Below are 13,848 nucleotides of genomic sequence, written 5' to 3' on the forward strand. Positions count from 1 at the left end.
CTACTACACATTTGCCTGTACCAGGTGGATTGTAGTTAAGGAAGAAAAAACCCACATCCTCTGAGAGTTATTTTCTACTTCCTTCAATGAATAGAGAAGGTCAGGTGGAATATGACATAAAGAACTGATGCATGCAGAAGTTTGGCCTCTCAGACCAGCCACTAAAAGGAATCTTTGGACCTAAAACAACAGCAAGAATGAGAATCTTGCTTGAGGGAAGAGTTTGGAAGGCAAGCACTTGCCTTGGGAATTTTTTACCCACAGATTTACTCTCGCTTAATTCTCTCCAACACCTTTGGTGGTGCATTTCTGAATCTTTTAAGATTCTTAGGTGCTGTGTCTTACGTTAGGCTCTAGTAATACAAACACCTCATGCTTCATTCATCCATTGGTATTCACAGTTTCCCAAATGTGCCCCACTCCAGATTCTAACACACAATCTCAGAAAATTCTCAAGTTTCAAAATTCATCTAAGAATTCATCTAAATTCATCACCACCCCAACCTCCCAATATAGGCAATGTTTCCTCTCCCAGCACTCTCTGCTCTCTGAGTTTACCTATAGTGTAATACTTCACATTGCATTACAATGCCTATGTACCGAACTTGTCTGTCTCCATCACTTCTTGGAGGCAGAGAATTTGCCTTTTAATATGAATTCCCGGAACCTAACACTGTACATACTAGCTCTCAATAAATGCTTGTTGAGTGAATAAAAAAATACACAGATGCATGAATGAATGAATAGATGAATGGAGAGCAACATGGTCCCTGCTCAATAAACTCAATCTAGCTGGGGAGGCAAACAACTAACTGGCTAATTAATAATTAGCCAAAGTACAACAGAGATAAGATCCAAATGGTGAGAGAGTATAACAATGAACAGAGATGAACTGTTTCTTTCATTTATGCCTTTTTTTTTCTTGATGTCTGCTCTATTGTTTGTGCTCAGAGGAGTGTTTAAAAATCCTTATTGAATGACTGATGAACAAAGCCCTGATATCTTTTGAAAAAAGGATTACCATACAAGTCCATCAAGGGAATAAAACATATTAGAACATTAGATAACGGAAATACTGCTGGCTGCCTACAGCAAATACGTTGAGAATATCTTGACAAGGAGGATTTCCATGTAGTCCTAACAAAGGTAATAGTAAAGTTTCTGAGTCACTACAAAATTATTTCTAGAGACTAGGAGGCAAGTGATACTATATGTTGTGAATATGGGGGTTCCAGAGATAGCTACAATCAGGAAACTTCACAAACACTAAATGAGAAAATAGTTATAGGCTCGCTCTGCTTTCAAGTGCTTAAAAAAATTTCCAGAGGCTACGTTTGCAGGAGGAATGTCTCAGTATTTGATCTCCACCTTGTTTGGTTTGACATGTTGACAACTGGAAGCTTTGCTACTAAGAGCTAAAGGGGGCCTAAAAAGAAGATAGAGCGAGCCTACATATCCCCTTCTTTCTAATTTTCAGTCTCAATTTTTTTCCAGTCCCTCATCATTTCTGGCCAGAACCATAGCTACTTAAGTGTTCTGTCTCCAGAATCTCCTTCCTATCACTGTATCTTGTACATTGTTAAAAAAAAAGTGAAAAAAAAAAAAAAGTTTTGTGGCCTCTCCCGTTGCGGAGCACAGGCTCCGGACGCGCAGGCTCAGCAGCCATGGCTCACGGGCCCAGCCGCTCCACGGCATGTGGGATCGTCCCGGACCGGGGCACGAACCCGCGTCCCCTGCATCGGCATGCGGACTCTCAACCACTGCGCCACCAGGGAAGCCCACCTTCGAAAGGTTTTTTGCCTGCTCCTCAGCCTGGGGTAGTTGGGAGGCTGTGGGGAGGGGCACTCCATGATGACTTGGGTGAAGTATAAGAAACTGTAGGAAAACTATGGGGCTTTGTTGTGGACCTCAGTGTCCCTCAGTGGTAAGTAACAGTTTTAAACATTTTTTTCAATGTTAAAACAAGTATTGTAATGTTATGGAGCTAACTATGAAAGTCACAGGATTTTAAAGAGAAAGCATGAGACCTTAAAAGAATGCTCACCTTTTGATGGCAGCTGTTGCATTTTACTCAAACCCCCAAGGCACTTGAGGAGAAAGGTATTGAAGAACCATCCAGAGGGGAAAGTTCCAGCAGCTCCCCAATCTGTAACAAGCCCCTGCCCAACCTAGCAACTCCCTGGCTCAAGAACCTACTGTTAGGAGAAGGCACTTGGACTTTTGTGCCTCTACAACTTTGTTCTTGCTGTTTCCTCTACCTGGGATTCTCACCCCTTCCCTTGTCTGCTTGGTCAACTTCTCTTGCCTTCCTTCCTTCAGTAAACGTTCATGAACTCTACTCTGCCAGGTGTTTTACTAGGTCGTGGCAGGGTGTAGATAAAAGGATCCTGCAGTGATAGTGCAGAGGGCCAGGAGAAGTCATACAAGAACATTAATAAACACAATAATGGTTGATGTTGCTTGCCATGTACATAGCACCTTGATGAACACTTTCCACACATCATTCTATTTAATTCTTATATCAACACTGAGAAATAAGTTTTGTCATCACTAAAACTTGCCTCCATGTCACAATAAATGACTTAGCCAGAATTAAAGCACAAGAGCATGCGACTCTGAGTTACGCTTTTAAACATCACTCACTACCCAGTTTGATAAGTAACCTTCTGGATCCATCTTAAATGTCCCATCTCATCTGTTTTTCTTCTCTGAAATTTCCTCCCTTAAAGTATAATTACTTTCCCTCGACCTGTGTTCCTGTATTCTTTAACACCACGATTTCATTAGCGCTATTGGTATAAATGTTTCCTCTCACCAGGCTCAGAAAGTCCCAGTAGAGGTGCCACCTCCGATCCATGTGTACATTCATCTCCTCCTGGCACAGTGGACCTGCTGAAGGTGGCAGGATAAGGTAGGCCCTGTAGTGAACCAAGCTCATGAAAACTTTGCAAAGATCAAACTTGGCTGCCCACAGGCCTTAGGTATGTTTTGTTTGGCCTATAAAAGCATTTTGAATTAGTTTGCCAACTTTTAGAAATAAAGAGTTTATCTTAAATTCTGGATTTCTAGATTCTTTTTAAAACTGGAAGATTTGAAAACATTGGTCATGCATTCTTGCATGACCACAGTTAGCTGGAGATGAGTGGCAGCCATCTGCTCAGGAGGGACTCTGGGCTCTGTAAGTCCCTGTAGCCCCTACCATGCCTGCTGTGCTACCATGACTACTTTACTCACTTACGCTACTGGCAGGACCCTGACCCTAATATCTGCAACCAGCCTACTGTTCAATTTCTAAAATCTCTTTCTATATATCCATATGATGATTATGGTCTACAAATAATATATTTTTTGAGTTAATTGCAAGTAAAATTCAAAGCTATCAAAACGGTGTCAGTACAACACAAATAACAGTAGACTATTCATTTATCACTGTTGGGCCCAGTTTACTAAGTATAAGTTGAGAAAAACAAAATGCCAAGGGTAGAAAGCCTAATTACTACATAAATATCAAAATATATATTTGAGTATGGCATGTATAATCTCTCATCTCAAATAAATAGAGACTACTCAGGTCTATTTACAACTGACTCATGGTCTTTACATAGCTATTTTAGCTCACATTTAAGACATTATTTACAAACTACTATAGTGTTGTTTGTAGTGATTACAATTACAAAAAACTATATTAATGTAAAATCTTAAATGCTTGGGATAGAGATTGGGGTCAAGTTTATCTTTATATTGTGACTGTTTATAAAAAGATTTGCTAAGCAAATATACCAGGTTAAATTGTTTGTAAAAAAACAAAAACTGTTTACTTGGCACAAATTTTAGACTCATGAATTCCCAACAATGTAAGTGCATTGTAAGCAAAAGCTGGGTACTGCTTAGGTTGGTATTTTGATATAATAAATACAAATCATTTTTCTTTATTCTTTAAAACAGGACTCTTGCTAGACAGTACCTTTTTACCTTAGTTCAACTTGCAATATTTTTTTTAAAAAACAATAAAATATTGTTCCTGTGAAATATATTGTTTCACTCTGACTTTTCATCAACTCAGACAGTTCTTTTCCCCAATTCCACTGACTTATACCTGACTCTACTTAGTAGTGTAAGTGCAAAAAGAGGGCCACAGTTAAGAGTAAATCCCAATTAGTTGCCTAAACCTTCGATAGACACATCCATTATATTAAAAAAAAACACATGCTTTAATAATGCAAGAGTTGGCAGCAAAACAATAAATGCCCAAACATGATGAATAGCTGGTTAACCACTTCTGCAACAAAAGGAACAAGAAAACCAAGCCAGCCCATTTTTGCTTAGTCTTGCAATAGATAAAATCATAGTCTGTAGTTTTATTTATCTATTACATTAGAGGGTCACCCAACTTCTGAGAAATTGGAGTGCAAATAAATGGCTTACCTCTCTTAATATTCATTCATAGGAAAAGGAATGAGTTTTATGGTGCAGAAAATAACTTTAAAAACAGTTAAAATTGATAGTAAAATCGTGTCCTACCTGGGTAACTTTCTCTGTCACATTGTGTGTTCGATCTTTAACTTTGGGTGCAATAATGGTTTTATCTGAAGAAGGAGGGGATGTGTTCTTTTTTTCAGTTTTGACATCTGAAAAATTCAGAGTGAGCTGTGGAATCTTGTTAATGGTGCTGTATTTGTTGAGGTTTGAATCCGACGTGGATCCCAGGAGGCTTGACTTGATATGATTAAAAGGCCCTAAAAAATTGGAAAGTATTTGTAAAAGCAATATCAGGAAAAATTAAGAAAGAGATGGTCTTGAATGACCTGTTAGTAATCCATGACCATTGTGACCCTGATTCAGATGTGACTAAATGCAGCTGGCTGATACCTGTTCACCATCTGATATATGGAGAGGCATGTGAGTATCCAAGGATAAGATGGTGCCCTAGGTGTGCACCCAGAGAGCAGATGACAGCTTTAGCTGTTAACTGGCTTCTTTCATTAAAGGCTGGAATAAAAGAACGAACTCTACTCCCTATTATTGGCTAAATTCTACTTTCAAAGTTTCTCAAGAATTTCTTTTTTTATAATTTAAGAATTATTCACGGAAGGACTTTTATAATTTAGGAATTATTCAAGGAAGGTTAAAATCATGTTGGCCATGAAACTTCTGAATGGCTGTCTAGCCTGCTCCAATTCGTATTACTCCCTTCTCTGTGCCATAACAAGTGACAAGCCAGTTGTGTTCTTCATATGCTTCTATTACATGTATGAGATGCTTCCCAGAGATTCTGAGAGTTAAGTCCAGACAGGAATTTCAGGTAACAATGAGAAGGACAAATGTCATTTATGTGTATGGGTGTGTGTGTGTGTGTGTGTGTGTGTGTGTGTGTGTGTGTGCGCGCGTGTGTGTGTGTTATGTGGACTATATTGAAAAATTTGGCTCCTATGGGAGAGTTTTAAATCTTTCCTTTCTTTTCTTTTTTTCCCTTTTATTTAGATTTAAGGCTGACCACTTTTTGAGGGGGAAAAAAAACATAGCAGAAGAATGCTTTGGCAAACATAACTTAAAATTGAAGTGACCATAGTTGGGTAAATAAGACTTGTCTGGGGTTGGCAGCACCTGGTTACATCTTTTTTTTTTTTTAACCATGCTATACATTAGATACCCAGATCTTATTCCTGGAAATTTGGACTCTTTGACCAACGCTAGTCACTTCTCACATTCCTTTCTTACGAAGACAATCTGGCACTGTGCCAAGACCCTGGGCCCCTTAGTTGAGGATAAGTACACTGACCAGCTACATATTCTTTTGAGATGAACCTATTGTCTGTTGCTTATAGAGAGTCAAGAAATGCTCCAAAGAGTTTCTCCTTTCTTGTATCATTCTATGGCTACATTCCCAGCCTATATCTTAATATTTAAATTTGTAAAATATTCTAGGACTTCAGATTTCTTAGATATTGTCTTTTTCCCAACTCTAATGTCATATTTTCACTGCTTAGGTGACTTTACTGCACACAGGGATATTGACATGAAATTATATAACACTGAGCTCAGGTATATACTTAAATTGTATTTCAAACCCTTAAGCATACTTTTCACACTGTAACAGTACTTCACCCTAGAGGCATCTGTGGGGGAATTTTTGTTTGTTACAGTGATGGGAGGTGTCTATTCTCTCACCATGAAAAATTGACCCAGATGTCCCAACGGGCATTCATGTAGGTGAAAAGCCTATTTATAATGATCTGAGCCTTGAACTTGTTTCACATATTTTAATATACACTGAAACTTTCAGAGCTACAACTGCCATATAGAATGAAGATTTTTACTTTTTTTTGTTCATAACTTTACCAAAAGTTGTTCACCATTTTGGAAAACCAAATCACTTGGAGATACACTACTTGTGTTATTTGAGTTGCCAGTACAAAATTTCAGACTTCAGGTTACAGTCTGTGTTTGTAGCTGTCACATGCAAACATATAAATGAAGATATTTGAATCTTTTTAAAACAATGTTGGAACAAAATATTATTAAATTTGCAGACAATTATAGGAATCACACCTCAAATCATTAATAAAATTTCTGCTAAAATATTTTATATTATTGATCTCCTATATATGTAAAATGATGTATGATACAACAAAAAGAAGCCTATGTTAATTTTTAGGTAAAAAATAAACACCTGGAATGATTTAAGAACTCCCTAGAGATCTGCCACAATGTCTCCATAATGTCTTTTTTATTGAAGTATAGTCAGTTTACAATACTAGATTAGTTTCAGGTATGCAACATAGTGATTCAATATTTTTATAAATTATACTCCATACTACAAAATAATGGCTCTATTTCCCTTTGCTGCACAATATATCCTTGTTGCTTATTTATTTTATACAAAGTAGTTTGTATCGCTTAATCCCATACCCCTATCGTGCCCCTTCCCCCTTTCCTTTTGCCCACTGGTAACCACTAGTTTGTTCTTTATGTCTGTGTTCTCTATAATGTCTTGATTGCCATTTCTTCTTCTAATCCATCTTCTAGTTCCCATTGCTTCTGAAGGCGTATGGTCTGCAAGGTCTTTTTTAAGCATTGGAGGATAAATATACATCCTGATGTTTAGTGGGATTTCTTTCTCCTGTGCAATGCATTACTATTGCATTGCATGTTATCCCATAGGGAATCATTTTGACATTAAACTTAAAACCAAGGGCCAGTTCATTTTTGTGGATATCATACTTTCTCACTTTCTCCCCAGCTGATTCTGGCTTTATTCCTAATTTAATTTTGATTATTTACTATTTTAAAAATTTATATATAAATAAGTCCGATCTGTCATTATTTATTCCAATAGTGGTTTTTACTTGGTTATCCCTCAGTACTCCTGCTCTATCATTTTAGCCAGTACTTATGTGGATTGTTTTATATGTCTTTAATGTTCTTAAAACCAAATTTTTTTCTTATTTCTTATAATCACATTATGTTTTCTAGTATAGTTATATTTGAACATTAACATATTGAGAGAAATATTTTATTATAAACTACTTTCCTTTTAACTCCTCCTTTAAATTAAAGTTAAGGAATAATGTTGAACTTTTAGAAATAGGTTAAATCATCTCTGAACGTCATTTCAGGATAGTAAAATGAGTATAACAAAAAGTTGAAACGAGGGGACATTAGTCTGATAGGGCTGAGAAACCAGTGGCCAATACACATCACACTAAGATTTGGCCTCAGAATATTACTTTATTGCAATCTGTGTTTTAGCTTCTCTTACTTACTAGTGGAAAACCTTTCTAAACTGTTACTCTATTCTGTTTTTTTTTAATGTTAAATCTAGGCATTTAAAGAATTCAGCAGAACTTAAAATACTGCTTAAAATAATTCATGCATGCTTAGATAAGGCATTCAAAATCTATTTCATCTTGTATAATAAAAATCATTATGCTATTTTCCACTGATTTTGAAGCAGATGTTTACATGCTGGGGTCTGTTAGTGTCTGCAAGATAATCAGTGTCAGCTTAGGTTTCTCTGAAATCTGTCTAAACTCTTATCAAAATAATTTCCTACACTTTAATTAAGAAACGTATTAGTAATATCCTCATTTTACCAGTTGTAAGCCCAAGCAGACACAATAGGAGGCCAAAATGGAATAAGAATCAAGGACCAGAAATTAGAATGCAGGGTTTCCTATCTCCTAGGTCTATATTCAGAAAGGCCTTGGTTGAGGACTTAAAGGTGAAAGGCAGCCTCCCTGAGTGTGATCATAAACAGATGGCATTTAAAATTCTAAAGAAAGAAAGGAAGATAACCTGAAAAACAAAGTAAATGAATTTAAAGAAAATAAATGGGCAGAAATAAAGGGAAGTAGTAGATTCAATAGAAAAGAATGTAAAGCTCAAAAGTTTTTAGGAGGACTTGATATTCTTCAGAGAAACATTTGCAGAATGGATGACCAGATTAAATTTTCTAATATACTAGTAGGAGATGGAAAACAGGTGACCAAGAAGACTAAACCAACAGCTGGATAAAGCTCTAATATATTACAAGTGTCTGAGTAAATATAAAATAAGCCAGGTTCTAGCTACAAAGAAATATACTGCATTTAAAGATTAAGCTAGAGGCTAAAGCAACATCTAGGAAGAATTTTAGATTAAACGTATTTAAAATTTTTATGATAAGGTTATTTCAATTTATCATGAGTTACAAGATGCTAAAGGAGAATATATCCTCCTTAAGATGGTGCTGGAAATATAGCTAAGGACATCTGATAAATTTTTAAAAATAATAATGTTAAAAAATACATAAATAAATAAAGATTATTGCTCTTGAGAGCCAAATGGGACAGGAGGGAAAGAAACCAAAAAGATTAAGGTTGTTTTCAAATCATCAGGTCTTTATACAATATACCTTACAGCATGAGTTTATCTGGCTAAAGTTTAATAAAACCTAAATTGCTGAAGTGGCTTAACATCAAAGAAAATGCGAATGCAGTGTTCATTAATTGGATTTTATAAAAGATCACTGTCAATAAGCATAAGGTAACCAGTTTAACATTAAAAAATATATAAGAATTAGTCACCAAATTATTTATACTCAATATCCATATTGTTTGTTTCAGTGCATAACATATACTTTATAGAAGAAAACTGTCATGACTGAAAATCAATTTGCAAATTCTTATAAGATCACAAATACTTGGTATGGCCAATGCAGCATATGAGATACAAGTTGTATCAGATCTGTTGATTTCCTTTGTGTGTCTGTTAGGTTTTGTAGCTAGAGAAATCTTGGGGGTAGTTTTGTTTCTGACTCATATGCCAGATTCACAGACAAGTTGGAAACTGAACATATCATTGTCAGTGGGATACAGAGTTACTTGGGATAATGAAGAGGTGGATGCAATAGAAGGGTAAAATTATTTTAATGACTTACTTACTAATAAGGGTAAGTGGGGTTAATTTTTATGATGACTTGGAAGACAGAATAAACAGAAAAACCACTAGGATTAAGTTTGCCTCCCACATGTTAGAGAAATTGTTTCAGAAGTGATGCACACACTCACACATACATATAAATAGCATATGCAATTTATCTGAATTAACTTTTTCACTCTTTGATAATGGGTTACAATTTTGGAACTCTGAAGTCTTATTTTAAAGAGTCAGAGTGCTAAGGGAATTATTAAAGGAAAACAAAATTGATCTTAAGAAAGGAGGTAAAATGGAAATTATTCCATTTTAGCAGAAAAGCTTGAGTACCAATTTGCTGTTTTTATACTGTGATGTTACATCAAGAATAGAAGTAACTGGCTAGTATCTCTGTCCACTCAGTATAGATGAAGGGGAAAAAAATTACATTTCAGCAAGAAGGATTTGAGTTAGCTCTTTGTATAATAGGCAGTAAAATAGATTTTCCAAGAAAGTTAAAGAATGGGATCCTCTAGAGATAAAGATGCTTCTACCACCTGTGCAAGAGATTTAGCCAATACTCTTGCCTGAGGGGAATAAACTGCAGTGGATGATATTGAAGACCTTCCAAGCGCATTTCTAAATCATTTATTTTATTTTGTTAAAGAAATTATTTTTGGTTGAGTTAGATACTGAAAAAACTGTAATTATGTATTTGCATACAAAGAAGTGTAGAAATTTATTATTATTATTATTGTGTTACACGGGCCTCTCACTCTTGTAAGAAGACGCGCAGGCTCAGCGGCCATGGCCCACGGGCCCAGCCGCTCCGCGGCATGTGGGATCCTCCCAGACTGGGGCACGAACCCGTGTCCCCTGCATCGGCAGGTGGACTCTCAACCACTGCGCCACCAGGGAAGCCCCTGTTTTTTATTTTTAAAATTTTTATTTAAATGTGGTTTAGTGACAAGGTCACAAAAATTTAAAAAGCACACTAATTCATTGTTCTATATCTAATTAGCATATTAACTGCTCTGTGAAAATCTCAAAGAGCCAGGCACTTAAATATTTTTTAAAGTTTTCAAAATCAGAGCCTGAACACATAATAAGGACATTGGAGGGTGCATTTACATTAAATTTTTATTAAATTGCACATGTTTTATCTAATTTAGGAGTTTAACTTTATAAATATTAATATGTGAAAACTTTCTGCAATGGGTTAGAATTTCCTAATCCCAAATTCTGACTTTTATGATTCATTTTTATTCAAGGACTATTGCTATTAAAAAATGGAGGATTATGCCCATCGACAGACGAATGGATAGAGAAGATGTAGTATATATGTACAATGGAATATATTACTCAGCCATAAAAAGGAACAAAACTGGGTCATCTGTAGAGACGCGGATGGACCTAGAGACTGTCAAACAGAGTGAAGTAAGTCAGAAAGAGAAAAACAAATATCGTATATTAACGCATATATGTGGAATCTAGAAAAATGGTACAGATGAACCGGTTTGCAAGGCAGAAATAGAGACACAGATGTACAGAACAAACGTATGGACACCAAGGGGGGAAAGTGGCAGGGGGCGGGTGGTGGTGGTGGGATGAGTTGGGAGATTGGGATTGACATGTATACACTAATATGTATAAAACAGATAACTAATAAGAACCTGCTGTTTAAAAATAAATAAAATTCAAAAAAAAAAGAAAAAATGGAGGATTGAGGAAAAAAGGGTTGGAGATTAAATGGATTAGTTTGCAAGAAAAAAATGAATTAATGTAGTTTGAAAGACAACTATGTGAACTACTAGTTTGAAAGATTAGCAAGCTCAATTTTCTATTTATTGAGAAAAATTAGATTTATTTCTCACTGCATTTAAAGATCACTGGAAAATTAATGTCTAATAATTTATTGCTAATTGTTAAATGCTAAAGCCAGTCATATTTCACACAGACCAGTTGTCAAGAGCTGTCTGTATTCTGTTTCTTGAGGTTATGTTCTGAATTATATCAATGCAAATCACTACCCACAGCTGACACTAATTTGCTCCCTTTTAGAAATCTGAGTGGACAGGCCAAGGATAGAATAATCATGTGTATGAAATTCCATCCTGCAATTGGAGGTCCTCTACATAGACCCTTTTTGAAGTGCTTACAAAATAAAGTTAGGCTGGGGAGAAGCTGCCATGATTTCTCTTATTTTCAAATTACCCTGCGCTGCTGACCAGAAAAGATCTTTAGCTTCTAGTGGTCTTAATTCATAATCATCACCAGCTCTGAGTTAGTTAGGGAAGCACTTGAGAAATCAATATACAAAACTTCACAGTGATCGGAGCAGCAGTGACATACAGAAGAGGCCAAAACAGTGAATTCTAAGTAATGATGGTTACTGGTGGAGACGTGTCCATGCAACACACATGCACAAATGAGTCATTGTCATCATATGCACACCGACAGCAGCATGCATAGCCTATGTTAAAGGACTAAGCTCCAAAAGTTTTCAACTGGATGAAAATATAATATGTTATATTTTGTGATTATTTGCATCTACTATAATAGAGTAGAAAAACTGAAGTGAATTTCCAATTTTTAGTCAAATCCAGATTTATACAGAGGTATTGCCCAGTTAAACATTACCCTACAGTAGCTGTAGGTCATGCTAGTGATTTCAGACTTATATAGGACACAATTAAAATGACTGAAATGTAATATAGAAAAATAGAAAATGACTATCATGCATATACAGTTTACTACTACAGTAAGCTTAAAACCATACCCCCTGCCATCCAGGAACGTGAAACTAGTTTTAAGGAAACAAAAGAGGAACAAGTGAAGTGATGCTGTCATGTAGCACTTTGCTTATTTTATTTATTCTTGTACTCAAAAAGGCTTTTTTCTTTTTGGCTGAAATAGGCTTATGTGCCTCTTTTATACCGGAATATATTTAGCTTAATATTTGCTTCTTTCCAAATTATTCAAATATTTAGGAAGTCTTCAATGTCAACCTAGGCTTATACTTCTTGCAGGAAAAAGGAGTTCATAGTCATATTGGTGGCACAGCTGAGAAAGTAACAATGTCTCCAGCAAAATCAAGCCATGATGTCTCCACCAGGCACCTGGGCTCACTAAGGGCAGCATGATGTTGCATTGAACACGGCATACAGCAGGCAAGTTAACATGCCTAGTAAAGGGGCAATCTAAGCATCAGATGATGAAATTTGAGTTCATACATTACCTTTAACATTGCGACCATTGTCTGTTTTGAGCACATAAGGAAAAAAAGAGAGAAATATAAAAAGAAGACTAAAATTATGTTATATGTACTGAATAACTTCTGTAACAACAATCAGAGAAAACAGGATGTAATGATTGAAAATTTATCTTTGAAATTAACATTTTGTACTATTCAACCAAGTAAGATGCATATGCTAAAAATATCTGCCATCATAAGCATCTGTGTTCAAATATGTGAAACATTTATCTCACTTAATTTAAATGGATTCCAAGATCCAGATTTGGAGAAAGCCATACCCACATGCCTGCAATTGTGACAAAAACTTTCAAACTTGTCAGAAGTCAATTTTAGTGTTACTTCAGCCATCACTTACAAAGAAAAACTACACAGCATTTTGCATGTTAAGTAACGTTTTTCATATTTAACCTAGTGTGTTAATAGAAAAATGCTTCTAAGACAATGGTTTACTTTAACAAACCAACTTGCATTATTAATCACAATTTTATGAACCGTTCTTCCCACAAGTGTTCTTCAATGTACATTTTGAAAATACCAAATAGTACTCAAAGAGCCATTCTTAGGCAAAAGTAATTATAAGAAATCAGTGAAAGATTTGACTATTTAAAGGTAATGTGAGCTTTAAAAATTTATGTTGTCCACAATGCACTCAGTGTAATACCTAGAAAATTTAGGAAATTTGTTTATATTATAATGGATTTGTTGTCAAATCTCAGAATGGAGTGTTTGCAGATTCATTCTGAGATTAGCATTCTGACTCTTTGTTGCATATATGCTACTAAAAAAATATTCATTACTAGTTTTGAAACAAACAAGCTTAATGTAAATGAAGTCATGTTAAAATCATTTAAATATATCCAAAATTTGAAAAATCTGTTCCACATTTGTTGACATTTATGCTAATGCTGTTCATATTTAAAATCTTGGGATATATAATAATTGTTTCAAATCTTACAACTGAAGGAATTTCAATAATGCAGTATATTGAATTGCTAGCATAGACACTACCTCACATAGAGATGCACAAATAAAGTTGTGACCTTACATGTCAATGCTCTGCTCTCTTTGAGGGACCATAACAAACAAATAGCGTTAATGGAAGAGACCTCGATTACATAGAATTAATTATCTCCATCAGAAGCTAGGCCAACAATCATTAGTAAAGTAATAACTGCTTGCAAGCAAGTAGTTAAATATTA

General features: G+C 35.5%; 1 protein-coding gene across 1 annotated transcript in view; it reads right to left on the reverse strand.

Annotated features, from left to right (window-relative positions):
• KCNH7 (potassium voltage-gated channel subfamily H member 7) overlaps positions 1 to 13,848 on the reverse strand; it is a 465,137-nt gene that overhangs the window by 122,723 nt on the left and 328,566 nt on the right. The window contains exons 5-6 of the mRNA XM_049712063.1: positions 12,632 to 12,652; positions 4,522 to 4,736 (exon numbers count right to left, since the gene is read on the reverse strand). Coding sequence (XP_049568020.1) covers positions 4,522 to 4,736; positions 12,632 to 12,652 — 236 coding nt within the window. The remainder of the gene's footprint in view (positions 1 to 4,521; positions 4,737 to 12,631; positions 12,653 to 13,848) is intronic.

Source organism: Orcinus orca, chromosome 7 (genome assembly GCF_937001465.1).
Source record: "Orcinus orca chromosome 7, mOrcOrc1.1, whole genome shotgun sequence".
Classification (NCBI taxonomy): Eukaryota; Metazoa; Chordata; class Mammalia; order Artiodactyla; family Delphinidae; genus Orcinus; species Orcinus orca.